This window comes from Pomacea canaliculata, linkage group LG4 (genome assembly GCF_003073045.1).
Source record: "Pomacea canaliculata isolate SZHN2017 linkage group LG4, ASM307304v1, whole genome shotgun sequence".
Lineage (NCBI taxonomy): Eukaryota > Metazoa > Mollusca > Gastropoda > Architaenioglossa > Ampullariidae > Pomacea > Pomacea canaliculata.
The window spans coordinates 31,521,952-31,538,545 of NC_037593.1; the positions used below are offsets into that span (position 1 = coordinate 31,521,952).

The following is a 16,594-nucleotide window of genomic DNA, read 5'->3' on the forward strand; positions in this document are numbered from 1 at the left end:
ATATGAACGTTCTCAGTAAAACGCAGACGATAACCTGACAACGGTTTTAAGAGACATCCATGTGTGGAAGAAAATATTTGTCCACTTGTCTGTCGGAAAAAGAGACAACCAAACGGCAGCTATAACTTTTGTACGGGTAGATCGGTTTGACACCTGTCTGAAGAAGCAAACTTTCTTCACTTGATCCAGCTGTTGAACGACCTTCTAGACCCTCAACAAGGGTTGAGGAAGGAAAGTCAATGAGAGAGAGAGGAGGGAAGAAGTGTACCCTGCGAAAAATAAGGTCTCCAACACTCCACAACGACCGAGGGGCGGTCCGGTGGCGCAATGGTTAGCATCTGGTTGTTCTGGGTTCAGATCTCATCTCGGGCACCCTATTTTTTCTTTGCATTTGTTTACAATGCTGGTTGCCTTGCCATCATTTAGCTTATTTAGTGGCTAAGCTTAAAACACCATCCCCTTCCCACCCAACGACCACAAGATCACAAGAGACCTCCTTCACCTGTCGGTTGGCTAAGGTCAGAGGCACAGGTAGGAGGAGCTGCACGCTAGAAGTATGCCAGGTAGTAGTCGCTCATGGCAACGAGCTCTGCTTGTCGGCGTTCCTTCCCCTCTACATGATCGTCTCACCCCCATCCATTCCCTCTCACCTTCACACGCAATATCTTTCTCATTCTTCCCCGTGTTCTTCTTTCTATCCTCCTATCTGATCGCCTTTGGCCACGGCTGACTGAAGTCGGGGGGAGACAAGGCGTGAGTGCCGGCAGTTCCGCTGGTTGTCGTCTGCTGACAGAACCGTTGCTGTTCGGCCTTTTGTCACACGGTGCGTTCCCCGAGCTCCATGATTCAATACTGTTTTGTTAGGAGTCACAAAAGCGGGTATCTGAAGCAATAATCTTCACCCACCGCCATGTACCCCAATAACTGACGATGGTGGGGGTCGTGTGATCGTCTGCTACCCCGGACCCCACGACAGTTGATCGTCTGCTCAGGTCCGATCGCCTACTCCACTAAAATCGCTCATGAATGCCACGACACTTCACTGAGCGTTTTAAAATACATTGTTTACTTTCAAGTTGATGTTTTATTACTTTGATTGTAAAAAAAAAAAATCTTCTCGAAGTTACTGGTGGAGTAATGAACCTTGAGACTGCAGTGAGACATAATAATGACCAATAACAGAAATGTTAGCTCTTCTTGAACGAAAAAAAAAAAAAAAAAAAAGAAAAAAAAAAAGGAAGAGAAAGAAAGGAGAAAGAAAGAGTGTGTGTTTGAGTGTGTGTCCGTCTGTGACTCTATGAATATTCATTCATTGTCTACTCGTCGTTATTGTATTTACACAGGTGTAAGCTTCTCTGTCGTCCTTCTGACCCAAGTTTGCACCTGCTTGTACACGTGTGAGAGAGTAGGCATGGTCTTGAGTGCGGTACTCATACCCTCACACACACACGCACACTGTCTCACCCTGGAGAGGTCAAGATTGCAACCACTTCGTCAACACTTTACAGGGATTCCCAGGTCACGTGACGTAAGAATGAGGTCAAAGAGATAATAACATGTCGACAAAGTCTGATGAAACAGACATTTTGGAAAACATTTAAAATGTAAATAAATGTGTTTAAAAAAGTGAAAAAAAAGACAGTGATAACAGGTTGACCCCTTACCTGGAAATTTGTTTTCTAAATAAGAAATAGTAAGTGATGTCCGCGCTAATGACATGATCTAAGTGGCTCAGCTCTTTATTTTTTATTTAATTAATTTAATCCTTCCAAATTCTCATCATTTTTATCTCGAAGGGTCCTTAAATGTTTCCGTAACTGTTAAAATAATTTTTTCTTTAATCACATTGGACTATGGAAGCTAATCCACGGCCAAATCATTTTCAAATAGGTGGAGGGGTGAATTCATTATAAGATTTTAATTTCTAAAGTATAAACGTGTTTAGTTCGTGTTTTGTGTCTCGTGAGATACGAACCTTAAACATTTCAAGTTCTCATCAGGGTTGGGAAACATCAGTAAGATTGCAGACCAAGAAGGCCTCACAAAGATACCATCAAATCTTTTGCATTGGATGCGGGCTTCAGTGGCGCCGGAAGTTAGAAATTAATTCAGTGGACATAGTTCATAGTGCAGAAATATATATTAATTCAACATTCACAACTATTTTTGTAGGAAACTAGCTTCCTTTTTTTTAAAACTAATTTACCGAGTTAAAGTTCCTAGTTCTGTTTTTGTTCTGCTCATTTTTGTGACAAGTTAATCTCACAAAACTCGCAAGAAACCTTGCTCTGTTTGATACCTATAACAAACTTTCATTTTGTTTGCGTCAACCACCCTTTAAAGAACGTTTTTTTTTTTGTTTAATTTGATGTCCTCTCTCTCAACTTGGACCACGGCCTAAACTTTCTTTCTCTCTGTCTTGACATAAATTTCAGAGGAGTAAGACTATCCCTTGACCTTTACCCTTTTTTAAAACTTTTCACTCTGACTTTGCTTGGAAGTTCGTTGTCATCCCTGTGTGTCCAAGTCTCGATTTATTGCGCTGCTCCGGGTGGCAGGAGTAAGACTAGGTCCGTGTCAAAGATAAAACCTGACATTATATTCACTTTTTTTTAAATTGTTGGAAACTAATTTTCTCTTTGCCCGTTGACGTTACCATCTACGAGGCAGCCGAGGGCCTGCTAATACCAAACATTACTTTGTCGAGCGCCTGGGGCAGACACGGGAGGCAACCTGACACGGAAGCAGGGGGGACAATTTAGTTGGTTTTGGTGGGCTTCAAGATGTCACCCCGGGTACCAGCCATTCCTTTTCGTTGTATCGGGTCACCGTGACATGTTGAGTGAAATATCGAGCATCAACATTTGAAAATCTCGTCCTGACTCGCGGCTCCATGTTGGTGTGCACGTGGAAGGCAGGCGCGTGCACTTGCGATGAGATAAATGACTGACGAGTAAGTAATGGAGAATTTAGTCTCGTCTGCTTGTTTACGGATAGGCACTGAACGGTAATCAGTTTGCCGAGAGCTTGGATTTAGGTGGATGTTTACAGATTGTCATTGAAAGGTAATTCATCAGTGAAAGTGTAGTGACAGATGAATTGGCACTGACAGGTACTGACAGGTAATTAGTTAAACCTGAGCTTAGTCTTATAAGGATGATTACAAGAGATCAGTGATCGAATAAAGTAGAGTTTCGTTGTGCAATGATGTTTACCGGAAGTCACTGGAGGTATTTAATATGGATTTAACTGGAAAATGAATGTTTACAAATGGTTGCTAGGAAAGGTTAGCTGTCAAGAGCTTTAGACGGATGTTTGGAAAGGAAAGTAGAGGTCGGGTAGACTAAGGCGATAACTGCTACCCAGCTCTCCGAATGGAAGACTGTTACTAAATAGTGTGTTGGTCTTTGGTTCTTTTCCTAACTGGAGGGCTGTGGATACCCGGGTCGTTAATGAGGCGTGTGGCTGAATGTATTTTACGTGCTGTGCAGTTATTGACCTGTCAGGGTAGATACCCTCATTTCGACTTTTTAACGGGTGGGTGACCTTATATTTCACTGAAGGGTGGAGACTGTGTCATACTTCACTGAAGGATTCACCGCGAAGTGTAGCTTCCTTCTCAACCTGATTTCTGTTGATTGAATGGAGAGGGGGAACGAGTAAGGGAGCGGGACAAGGGGAGGAGAAGGGGAGGAAGACTAACAAAAGTGAAGATAAGGCTACTGCACCCTCGAGGTCCTCGCCAGGAACAAATCCTCTTGAAGCGTTTGCACCCATGTCATAAATCCAGTGTAAGTGTGCATGTGAGTAGACAGTGTGTTTTTGTGTGTTAGTGTGTGTGTTCGTGTGTATTTGTGTGTTCGCGTGTTCGCGCGCCTGTACAGAGGGTCATGGACACTCTGATTTATGAGGTACAGAGTTATGTACGGATACTTGACCAACTCATGGAAACAATCATCTCCAAAGTAGTTACGATTTTAGTCAGAAATAATACTATACTGATGTAGACCATCATCAGACTTTTCAGACGACGACGACGATGCTGAACAAATTCTAGGTTATTCATCAACAAATTTCAGGAATCTGTTTCCGATTTACAACTAACCTTGTTTCACGAGAACAAGAACATGAATTTTATATTTTTAATTGTTACAGCTTTTCTTGAATGTCTCGTGATATTAACTAATGTGTCTCTCATTGTGGCTGCATTTTTCGATCAGGGATATATCACATTCCACTTGATTCTAGCTCATCCCTAGGTGTTGTGTTCCCTGTGGGGTATTGTACCCGGTAAGTCGCAGGTAGTCCGTGATGTGGATCAGAGGTTTGTTTGCACGACACTTGAGTGGGCGCTGAGGACACCTGGTGGCGGGGTGTGTACCCCATACTTCTGTCACCAACCTACCGCCAAGACACTGACATGCTTAAACAGATAGCTGACCTTCCTTTATTTTTCTGGACTGGTCGTTTACCCAGAAGACGAACCTTCTGCATTGGAATCTGTGTCTACCCCCAGCTTGGTGCTGATTTATGGGCCGCGGGGAGGGCGCGAGGGGAACACAAGGCGAAAGGCGACAGAAAACATTATCAGACGATCTCTTCCATGAAAGGACTAGTGCAAGGGTCAACGAACAGCAAATGAAAAAAAAAACCGTGTTAAACCCGGTATTTAAATGAAAGAAGGAGAGAATTAAAAAAATGAGTGACTTTATTTATGGAGAAGATCACGTGTCATTGAGAATGTTGGAAAAGAGTGATGTCCCTTTGCCTAACTGGCTCAGGGGTGACAACTCTCCCTGACTTTTTGTCAGTTGAAGTTTTGATGTTCGTCATCAGTCCATCTGTTATGATATTTGCTACGTTTCTGGGGGATTTCTGTGTCGGCATCACTTTTCATTTTTTTCCTGGGCCATTTTATTAATTTCTGCTATCATCAGCGCCATCTTGTCATTACTTAGATATGAGATCTGTGAATCTGTGTGTCGACCTCAAACTCTGATGGCCTTCCTCCACCTGCCTCCCCATGTCGAGCTGTCACAGCAAGCTTTGTGTGTACACACCAGTGTGAAACGACTGACATCATGTATCTCTAAGAAGCTCAGGGAAATATGTCGCTCACACTCATCTGACTGATGCTGATGATGGAAAAAGCCAACTGGTTTTTTGTGACCTTTGACCTCACTGCTGCACTTTATGTCTTTCTTAAAACTTGGCCGGTAAAGTTCATACATTCAAGAGTGACAAGAGGCTAAAGAGAGACAGAAGTCATGTCAGACAAGTATATGCAGGTATGAAGACTTACACATGGTATGGACACACATTTCAAATATTTCATGAAAGACATTCATAAAAAAATCTCGTGTCGATTAAGTGATCGTTATCAGTTGATCGAATACTGCACTCGTCCATCTCACTCACTCACTCACTCAAATTGTATCGTTTCGGTCCACACCAAGCCGGGCAGAAGTAACCTCGTGAACCTGTAACAGTTTGTTTGTATCGATTCTTATTAATCGCTCCGTCAGTCGTTGCAGCGTTGGCACCTCCATCTTCTCTTGCTTGCTGCTTGTGTGCATGTGTGTGCGTGTGTGTGTACGCCAAGGCGTGGAAGAATAAAAGCTAGGAAGATTATTGATCTTGCGACATTTCTGTCCTCCCATGACTGTCTTGGAGTGGGGTGAAGGAGTAGGGTGGGGTGGATATGATAGGGTGGAGTGGGCTGTAGGCTGTTGATGTCTTCTCTGATCCTCTTGAAGTCGCTGCCCTCATCCTGACGGATGTGGCTCTCAAAGACCAGAATCGGCTTGTGTGATCGACTAGCGGGAGGATGGACTTCAACCCCGCCGATCGCTCTTCAGGGAGGAGGTCCGTATGGTGCGGCTTGTTTTGAGGTCAGAACTTGTGTGAAAAGAATCTTTATTTGAAGGCAGGACAGCTGTGTGAAAGTAGTCGTTGAAGTGAGTGCAGCTGTGTGGTGGTCACCATGAAACAAATGCAGCTGTGTGTCGTTGTCGTTTGAGGTCAGATGAATGAGAGCGGAGAGGATGACGAGAGAGAAGAGAAAACAAGAAAGTGTGTTTTTTTTTTTTTTAAAACTGGGTCAGCGTGAAAGTGCGAGCCTCCCACATTCCAACCATTAATGTCCGACCTTCGCCTGACTTCTCTTACCTGGCAGCCGACCTAGATCACACCCTCACCCACCGACAATACCAACGCCACCGACATTCAAAGAATTTACTGCCAGACCTCCCAGCGGAGGTGCGAGCGGCGGGACAACACCGACACTGTTTAAATAAAAACTCATGTACAGTAAGTAGGTTGGAACGCAAGGCCTGATGCATTGTGGGTGTGGAGCTCGTGCAGCTACGGTTAGGTCTGTCGTGTCTCGGGTACTTTTGATGACCTTTGACTTCTTCAGGAGTGAGGAATGGAGGGAGTGTTGCTGCTGGAAGTGGGAGGTATACACACAGAAGTGACGAAGTATTGTGTCATGTTAATGGCATGAATACAGAGTGTAAGAGCAGAAGACGTGGACAGATGCACGTGCAGACAAATAACGGAGAAGACATTCACGGACACATAAACAGGTACACGTACAGACATAGCAATTCATAAACAATACTCGTCTCCCTCGTTTCCCAACTCCCTCCTCTAACACACTCACGTACACAGGTACGCACATACGCACTCACGTTCGCACGAAGACATGTTTCGCACACGTGCAGTATGATGTCACAGTCCCCCAGGGTAGGTAAGCCAGCAATGCCACAGGAATTATCGCCCCCTTGGAGCGGATCACTACTCGACCTGCTTCAACATAAATCTTCGCTTGAACGACTTTCGCTGTTAAGTGACCGAGCTTTCCCGTGGGCAGGCCTTTCAGGCTGTGTCAAGGTCTGCTTCACAGCCAGTCTTATCAAAATTTATTCTTCTTGGAGAAAATCATGATAGAGTTCCATCAAAAGGAGGAAAAAAACCCTTGCTCTAAGTGTTTCGTAACGGTTCTAAGCAAAGGTTTGTTTGTTATCTTCTGCGATAGGTTGTCCTGGTGTTTATTTTAAAGTTTGTTTTTGACCCATGACCTGAATGTATGTTTATTTGCATGGATCAATCAAAGGATGCATGGGTGGTTCACATCATGATATTTAGATGAAAGGCCAGTTAATACGAACTGCGGCGTGTCGCAGTCTGTGGCGCCCTCTACCCTGGATAACAACATTTGAACTTTTTTTTTTAAATCAAGGGACGACAGCTCACTACTAAGACCGGGCCCCAGCATGGGCTTGTATTAATGGACTGCATGCAGATGAATTTATTTCAGTTAACTACTAGAACGAGGCAGGTGTGCACAAAGCTTCCGGTTTAGTCACATTCATTCTTTAGGCTCGCCGAGACTACCTTCTCAGCGTTGGTCTCGGCAGACAGACAGCAGTCCACCGATACACGTGCACGATACACGTGGAGGGTTTCCCGAAAACTCGGCGATACTCCTGGGGTCTAGGAATGCAACGTTCGTAACACCTTTGACAAGACCTTTAAAGATTCTCCATTTGTATCTGTCGTCAGTGGATCGATGTTATTCACCACAATGGTCGCTTGTCTAGTGGGAGGGACTGGCTGTCAGTCTTACAATGTCAGTCGGTGCAGTCCTGTCGACACAACTCTTGGACTTGACTGACCTTCTCTACCGAGGGCTGCATACCCGACACAAAAGCAAAGAGCGCAAAACCGTAAATTTTCCTCGAAAGAAAAGATGGTGGGGGGTACGGGTGGTTAGTTTAAATAAACCCTTCGTGTGGACTGCAGCATGCGTCCAGGTAGAGACAGTGAAATACGAATGTCACATCTTGATTATACTTCTTGCTTGGAAACATTCCTTTCTGTCGCATTATTATTATTATTATTGTTATTATTATTATTATTATTATTATTATTATTATTATTATTATTATTATTACAGAAAACTCAAACGCTTAATCCCACGTCTACAATGTCTCACCCCCAGTAAAAGAACTGGGACATCGGTTTTATTTCTGTTCCACCAGGTGTGACTACCCACACCCCTCCCCCTTCCCTACTACACACACTACTTAAAAAATCGACAGCATTTTTTTTTTGGGGGGAGAAGGGACAGAAATGAAGAAAGTTATAAACTGATTGTGAATTCACGGCGATCCTCACTTGCCTCAGTAATTTCATTTCGTTCCGCCGGGAAAGTGTAACAATAAACTTGAGGCGAGGAGCGATATAATGAAAGGTGATTGTACCTGACGAAAGCGACTCAAAGGAGCGTGCGAAACAGGTTGAGGGTCGATACCCGGAGTCCCAGCCTTTAAAAACGAGACTTGTTCGTGACTTCTTGCACAGACCAGCTCACAGGTTGCATATTGTGCGCGTGCGCGAGTGCGTCCGCACGTGTGTGTGTGAGAGAAGGTGTTGGGTAGGTGTTAAAATACAAAGGGAGAGTTGATATAATTGTTGTTTGTCCTTACACTAAAAGAAAATTCTTTTTTTTCTTTATTTAAGAACCTGTAAAGGTTTGTAAATATTCCAGGTTCAACAGACCTCCATAACCGGTTATGAAACGTTAGCGAAAGACTTTCACTGAAAATTCGTAGAAACCCAGGTCTTTACAGACTTCATCACAAAATAAAGGAAAAAAATACACATCGAGATGATTTGTAATTACTTCTTCTTTCTTTCGTCTGACGACAGCGTCGATCACGTCCCTTAGAGGGTGAGGGGCGACGATTGGTATTGCCCCAGCGGGAGGCCGGATGGACGGTCTTGATGCGGACGAAGAGTGGAGCGATGCTTCTGAAGGAGCTGTAAAGTCAGGTTCGGCCACAGGTGAGTTGAAAGCAAATGAGGTAATAACACCTGTGGGTGAGTAGGACATCTTGGTCTGTGTGCTTCATGGTAAGCGGGTAAACATCGTTTACTAGAGACATGTTCAGGAGTCATCTTTCATCTCTTCTGCGCAGACGCTTCTAAAGGAGAACGAGAAGAGTTACTGAATCGTCGGAGCGGCCAGTTGTTGTTGTCGTCAACGTTCAGCATGTCGTCGCTGACGAAGAAGGACCCGGTGTCGCACGTGCTCGAGAAGATCGATGCTGAGCTCGCCGCCATGTCGTCCTCACCCTCCTTGGTGTGTGTGTGCGCATGCGTGCGCGCGCGCGTGTGTGTGGTATGGGGCTATAACGAATAGTGAAATAGTAAAATATACAAATAATCAAATTAAAAAAAAGAATATGTCACAAGAATTAGAAAAGTAAGAATACGACGATGAAGACGAAAGTAAGGAGGAAAAAAGGATAGAAATAAATCAAAAAAACAAATGTAGTCTTTTATCTTTATTTTTATTCATCCTTACCGTCCTCCTTAGTTTTAAATATAGTTCAGACTGTCACAAAACCTTCATTTCATCCACATTTGTCGTCCTGAAGGCAACTGCCACACACCCAAGGCCGCCGTCTGCGGCAAGACTGAAATCCCCGTCTCCTCTGCTGACGTTGTCATGGCAACTCAAGTCCACCGGAAGTTCCGACACCGGCTTCGGCACCGGAAGCAGTCGGGTAGTTGTCGCCCCTGATGCTGTGCAGCAGAAGGAGAAGGTTGCAGGCTTGGCGCAGATGTACACCGACCCCGGGCTGACAGACGCCGCCACAGACGGTAGGTACCCACCCCAAGGTCTCCCTCCACCCGTGTTTTGAGTCACAGCCTGAAGTCAGTGATGCAGTTGTGAAAATAAACACTGTAAATATCATACTTGCTTTTATTAAACTGTAAATATTAGTATTTTATTCATTATAGTTTACCACAGGACCAAGCTATTAATTTTAAAATTTAAAGAAGACCACAGTTTAGAAGGTTGATGAATGGCGCCAGCAAGGCATGTCAATGACCGATTTTTCAACAAAATTTAATTTGATTTTTATAGAAACACGTGTTGCAATGGCCTCTAATCTGTAAACCTGAAATCTTGAGGAAAGCGACCATACTCTGTATTTATTTCCCACATGTTCTGCTTCTTCTATGTCTTTGTGTTGTACTGCTGTTTCCTGTCCCGTGTATTGATGTGTGTGTGTGTTCGAGAAACTTCACAGTTTGTGTAACACACGAACGTTTCTCACCTCACCAGACGACACAGTTGGAGATCGACTGGTGACAGATGACCAGCCTAGTGACCTTGACTCTTTAGCCGCCGCCAAGATCGACAACAGGTTCAAGGAGATCATGTCGAGAAAGAAGGGTAAGGGGCTCATCGCAAGCAGCTTCTCGATGTGAGATAAATAAAGGAAAAGAGATGTGAATGGTAAAGGCGGACTAGGGATCTTGAGGGTACAAAGTTTACCTTAACTGGTTTAATTTAATATACTCCTAACTTATTTAATTATTACGAGTGATGAGACCCCAGCAAAATTAGTTTTTGTTTTTGATTTTTGGAAGGGAGCCCCAGTCCTGTCTCCTTTCTCCACAAAGTGTCATCGCCGTCCTTCTTATCCCAGCAAGAACCTCAGTTCTTGTCCCTCGTGAGACTGCCCACTGGCTACACCACCGACAACGAGTCCATCAAAACGGAGGACTTCGAGAGTCGCTTCCGCAGTCTGCTAGTGACGTCAGACGGCAACATGGTGGCGGAACCGGAACAGGCGTCAACCCCACGTTTACTAGGGCGAGGGTCAAAGGGCAAGATCCCTGGCACCTCAACACCCAGGAAGTCCATCCTGAGCAGCAGAGGAGCAGCAAAAGCTGATGCGACCAGCAAAGCGGATGTCGATAAGACCGGGGACGGCCTTAAAAGTAAACAAAAAAACTCCATTATTATTATTATTATCATCATTTACTTTATCATCATCGTCGGAGAAGGGGTGTACTTGAGCTTGTGTCTGAAGAATAAAGGAAGCTTATTCACTAGCATTCTGGGAAGTATTACCTTGCACCGATCACAGCTGAGGTGTTCCAATAATAATTACATCCGGATACAATCGTCCAAGCTCAGTTAATGTTTGTGTTTATATCTAAACATGTCGCCCGAGGTAAACAAATGCATCGGACATAGCAAGCAAGATGTGTCCTAATGGAGTATTTAGAAAGCATGCTGTGACTATTTCAGCATTTGTAGTCCAGGTATCCAATTTTCAGGTCCAGGTAACAAGTCAAAGCTGAACGGGATTGTGAGGACAACCATGCAACACACCATGAAGTCGCTAGGTAATGTGTTTGTCAGGTGTTGGCACTAACATTCATGAACTGTGTTCATACACACCATGAAGTCTTTATGTAACGCGCTTCTGATTTCTAGCTCGTTAGCTGATATCAAGACACCTGCAGTGGCAGTCAGAGTGTAAAGAAAAATAAATGTCGAAAAATATAGAAGGGAAAAAATCTATAGTTTACAAAGCATGCCTTCACTTTTTCCATTTTTTTTTTAGCCTGTCCTGTTCATGAACTTCTAGTCTTTCTTTTAATATCGTGTTAACCATTGGGTTAAGCATGAATGTTCAATTATTTTATGACCTCATTAATTATTTTATCCTTCGAACTGTCCATGTCAATCTCTGAAAGAAACGTGCGATAGGACAAGTTGTTCACGGGTTTTGCGTGTCAGTCCCTGATAAAATTCCCGGCAGTAAATGTTATTCACGGGTTTTGCACCGGAAAAAAGGCAAAAAATATTCTTTATTTCCTGCAACAGCCGATCAGGTTTGAAAGAAAATATTTCTCTTGCAGGGGAAACCACTGTCAAGTGGCCAGAGGAGACTGCGAGAGGACCGACTGCTTCCCTTGCCACACAGTCTGCAGACTCTGCTCCAGGAAACCTGCTTCCAGGGTGAGTGTGTGCTGTCACGTGGGTATGGGTGGAGTCACGTGGGTACTGGATAAATCACGAGTAGCAAAATAAGCAGCGTGCTTGATGATCTTTAGGATATTTCTATAATTCATTCATTCATCCGTTAGTTTGTTTATTCATTCTCTCGCTAGTTTGTTTGTTTGTTTGTTTGTTTGTTTGTTTGTTTGTTTGTTTGTTTGTTTACTCTCTCCCTTTTTGCTTAGCAACTTAATGAGAAAGAACAAATAGCAAATGAGAGTAATGAGGGTCGACTACAAACAGCACCGGTGACCACAGTTATGAACCACAGGTACATCCTTACCCAGACTTTGATTTACCTGAGCTGACCACCTACAGCTCTAGCAAGTGATGAAAGAAAAAAAAACTGTAGATGATGACCCCTGGATAGTCTACCTACCCCTTTAATCGGCGGTGCTTCCACAACTGCTCTCGGCCCATGGCTAACCCCCGAGACCTCCCTGCTCTTTCGCCTTTCTCCCTCATTCCTCGTCTTCCTTACTCTGTCTGCGCATGCGTGAACATGAACTGAACACGAACCAGTTCACAGGTCAGCTGGGTTAGACTGCACTGCCGCTACAGGTTCTTCAGCCTGACCGATGGCTACTACGTTGCCAAGCCAACGCGACAAAAATAAATTCATAAATAAATAAAATAAAAACAACTGACAGCTGTTTCGCGAACTTCGAACCGACGTCGACCTGACTCCGTCTTCACGGTCGTCACTTCCAGTAACTGTCGTCCGTTGCCGCCGTTATTACGTCATCAGCCACTCGTCACACCAGTCGTCTCGTGACACGTTAGCCTCCCTCTGGGATTACTTTTCGTCGCCAAGGCAACCCCAGGAACCGAGACTGAAGTGTAGCTACCTACACACACACGTGGATGTGGCTTTGCCGGAAGCAGACAGCTGCACGTTGATGCGCGTGACAGGTGATCAAGGTAAGATGATGTTTGTAGTTTGTGTGACTCAGCAAAGGTGAGAATGTACCTGACTGTTGCCTCTTCTCATTTATGCAAATATTACTAACTTTTCTTGACACTGGCACCAGCTCCTTCGTATCTTGAAACCTGCATGTCGCTCAGTAGAGAAGTTTGTTCCACGTAATCAATTATTTCTTCTTCTTTTTTTTTCTTTTTCTTTTTTTTAACTGAAAATTAAGAAAAAGAAGAAAAGTAGACTCCACACGGAGCTGCGATCTCTGTCCTATTGCAAACAGTCTCGTAAAAGGTGGGAGGTGGGAAGGGATGCTCAGTTACACCTTGCTGGTAGAACCTTCTAGAAATCTGGTCACAGGGTGTGGCTAGGTGAGAATACAGACAACTGCACGGATGATAACATTAACAGCCTTCATCTCTCGTGTAGCAAGAGCTTGGCTTCCTTTACTTATTCCTTCGAAGGAAGGGTCAGTGATGAGTGCACCTGGACACAAGAAACTGTTTTGAGTGCCGACACTGAGGGGACAGGACATATGTATTGATACTGCAACTGTTGCCATGGAGAATAGTTTTGTTAAAAGACTCATGGACATTGTTCAATAGTTTTTCCAGCTACCGATATTACCTACCCTGTCCATGTGTGATACAGACAATACACAATGATTTATCTTCGAGAAGATTTGAACTGAAGGACGATTGACTATAAATGTGAGATGTGGAATATGAACAGGTGAACAGTGAACAGCTGAAAACTTTACCGAACAATATGACACAGTAGGTGAGAGTGTAAGTTAGGGTCACTGGCTGGTTGGCTGGCTGGCTGGTTGAGTTTTACCCCGAGCCAGCAACTGAGGAAGCTGATGGCGGTGTGAAGGCCACCCGATCATGTCTGACACCTGCTGTGAAGGCCACCCGATCATGTCTGACACCTGCACACCTGTTGCCGGGTGCACTGGGTACCCCAGGCAGTTGTATGCTCTGTGCATCACGGCTGTCTTGAAGGCAAGAACTGACTCTGTACCCGTCGGTCGATTTGCAGGTCACATGACGAACGCCGCGGAGACCGACGTTGTCGTGACGCAGATGAGCAGCAGGTGAGTACAGCGCCATCTGTCGTCTGCCTACTCTACGTCTCGTGCACATCTCGCTGTTTCTCGTGACTTCTCGTCTGGCGCTTGTGATTCTCATTTTATTTCCTGCGCCAGTTTGCTTTTGTTTTTCTCGCTGTCCACTGCTCCAGGCATCAGCTTCACAGGCAGCTTTGTTTATTTTTGTTTTGTTTTATGGCCTCGTTATTTTGAGAAACACTTTGTCGCAGCTGTCGTTTGAAGTGTGTAGCAAACGTGATGTAGAAAAACATTTCCAATCTGCCTTCCCGTGATGCCGTGATGCTGTGTACATTAGTTCACACAATGTAGTCAGAGGCGCTGTTGGTGTTCAGCAATGCTGCTTGGTTGTCTAACTAGGAAACAAGACAAAAACAAATTAAAAAAAACCTTCACAACATCAACCCAATATGTCTCCTTTTTTTCTCAAAGTTTTACTGTCAAAAAGTTTAAAAGTCTCCTCTACAGATAGTTTATATGTGTATATATATATCAGTAGAAAACAGCTCAGTTTCTGAGACCACAAGCTGATTCCGATCTTCAGCATTTTCCTGTGGTGTTAATTTATTTATTTATTTATTTATTTATTTATTTATTTATTTATTTATTTATTTATTTATTTATTTATTGCGAGAGCTATGCCCCTCACGTAGTTGTCTTATCATAAACATAGTCTGCTATGATAACTTCATGTCCCATCCAGTTCATGACCCTAAAGGTACGAGTACAGGACAGAAAAGGTTGACATTTCTCCTGTCAAGTAAATCCATGACTAATTCATTGAGAAACCACAGCCATCATGACTTGTTGCATTCTGAATGAACCCGACATCGTGTGAAGCAGTTAAGATCATTAAAAATGAATATTTTCTGGTGACAACCTGTACACAGGGTCTAACAAAGCCCTGGCACTGTTGTTGGAATTGTATGGCAACTTGGAAACACCAGCAACTCCCTGCAACTTGGACGGAGGTGTGGTACATTGGGTTGACCGTCCAGCGACATGTCAAAGTAGTATTTCCACAGAGCAAGATTTTACCAGAAGTTTTGAGGACAGACTTGTTTTAAAGCCATCTTTCATTGTGGCTTTCTCCCCTCAGCGATGTTTCAGTGGCTTTCATATAAGGTAGGGCCTGGTCTCATAACATTTCCTTTGGGCACGAATCTGTGTTTGCAGATGTAATAAAAAACTAGAAAACAACCAAGTGTTCAATTGTAGAGTCCATGGATCTGTTATCGATTCGTCAAACAACAGACATTGTTTACTAAAGATGCTGCTGTTTGCTCTTCCTTCTTGCACGTCCATGAGACTCGCCTACTCCAGATGCTAACGATTGTGTTTGCTATTTCTGTCTGTCTTTTCTTGCCTTAAGTAGCCGTTAGAATTGTTTCTTTAGTTTTCGAGCACGCGAGCGCGAATCCTTCTCGTCAGACAAGTCGGTCAAAACGTTTTCTGGAAACATATCTGCCATCTTCTTGGTCCCGGTAAAACCTTGTCCGAGATTAGAGCAAAATCGCAAGAAGGATTAAACACTTTTTGCCATCCACCTAACTATTTAGCTTAAATATAGTTAAGACACTTCTGTATAAATAATAAATAAATAAATATGTAACAGTTACAGGCAAGAGAGAAAGTCCAATTTTGAGTATCAGGAAGTAACTCAATGACGAGGGGGAGAATATAAAATTGAGTTGTCTTGACCAAACAGGAAAAAGAAAATAAACATGGAGAGTTTCCAATATTTGCCATCATGGACTCCAAGCAAGTGTTTTGAAACAGGGTAAGGGTCATAGGATGGAAGGGAAATAAGAGAAGACAGCAGCGGAAAAATAATACAAGACAATAATTTATAACTCACAAACTGTTCTTCTTACACTTTATTAATTCCACTACAAATACAAACTTCCGGTCGCTAAAATCTATTTTACAGTTTTAATATCTTACTTGAAGAAGCTGACATCCTCTCTCCAGCTCGCCACTCACCCCTCCTAAACACTTGTTACTGTCGTCACGAACCATGTGACATATGTACAAGTTCCGGATGTGGCCTTTTGGCATGCGCACTCAGTCTTCCTTCCGACCCTCCAAGCAGACCCCATGGTCATGTGGCCAGGGGAAGTAACCCATTATGTGGCCAGGTGCACCCAGTGATGTATAATTAATAAGATAATACCTGTAAATTTACCAAAGGTTGATAACATGACCAACCAACCACAAGTTTTCGCTTTCAAGAGTAACAACCGGACTTGTTCTAAAAATAATGTGGTTGGAGGGGTCGGGAGGTGTTCTGTATCAAGCCAGGGGCTGTAACTAAGGCTAACTGAGTCTGTACGATCGAAGCCACTTGTATTTACAATCTTCGATTGGTGTTCTTCGTCTGTTCACTTGCAGCTGCTTTCATGCCTGTCGATGCAGCGGGACTAACCTCTCGCTGGTCTCAAAGTTCACGGGCAGCTTTAGTTTCAGACCCTCGGTCTCAAGGATAGTCGCTAGATACCTTGCCCTTACAGGCTGGGAGATGCAAATATCGGCAATCCATCTGTAGACACACAAATGAAATTGCTCACCTTTCCAGAAAGGATAGAACAAGGTCGACTGTTTTTTTTTTTTTTTTTGTTTTTGTTTGTTTGTTGTTTTTGGCTTTGTTTTTTTGTTTTTTGTTTTTTCGGGGGTCACAGGCGAAACGTCTAGAATTTCT

At 43.7% G+C, this 16,594-nt stretch overlaps 1 protein-coding gene across 5 annotated transcripts in view; it reads left to right on the plus strand.

Annotated features, from left to right (window-relative positions):
- Positions 1-16,594, plus strand: part of LOC112561804 (putative leucine-rich repeat-containing protein DDB_G0290503) — a 59,542-nt gene that overhangs the window by 4,000 nt on the left and 38,948 nt on the right. For all 5 annotated transcript variants that reach the window (XM_025234540.1, XM_025234542.1, XM_025234541.1 and 2 more), the window contains exons 3-9: positions 8,716-8,850; positions 8,985-9,148; positions 9,447-9,672; positions 10,142-10,252; positions 10,450-10,803; positions 11,146-11,214; positions 11,734-11,833. In XM_025234540.1, coding sequence (XP_025090325.1) covers positions 8,778-8,850; positions 8,985-9,148; positions 9,447-9,672; positions 10,142-10,252; positions 10,450-10,803; positions 11,146-11,214; positions 11,734-11,833 — 1,097 coding nt within the window. In that variant the 5' untranslated portion in view covers positions 8,716-8,777. The remainder of the gene's footprint in view (positions 1-8,715; positions 8,851-8,984; positions 9,149-9,446; positions 9,673-10,141; positions 10,253-10,449; positions 10,804-11,145; positions 11,215-11,733; positions 11,834-16,594) is intronic.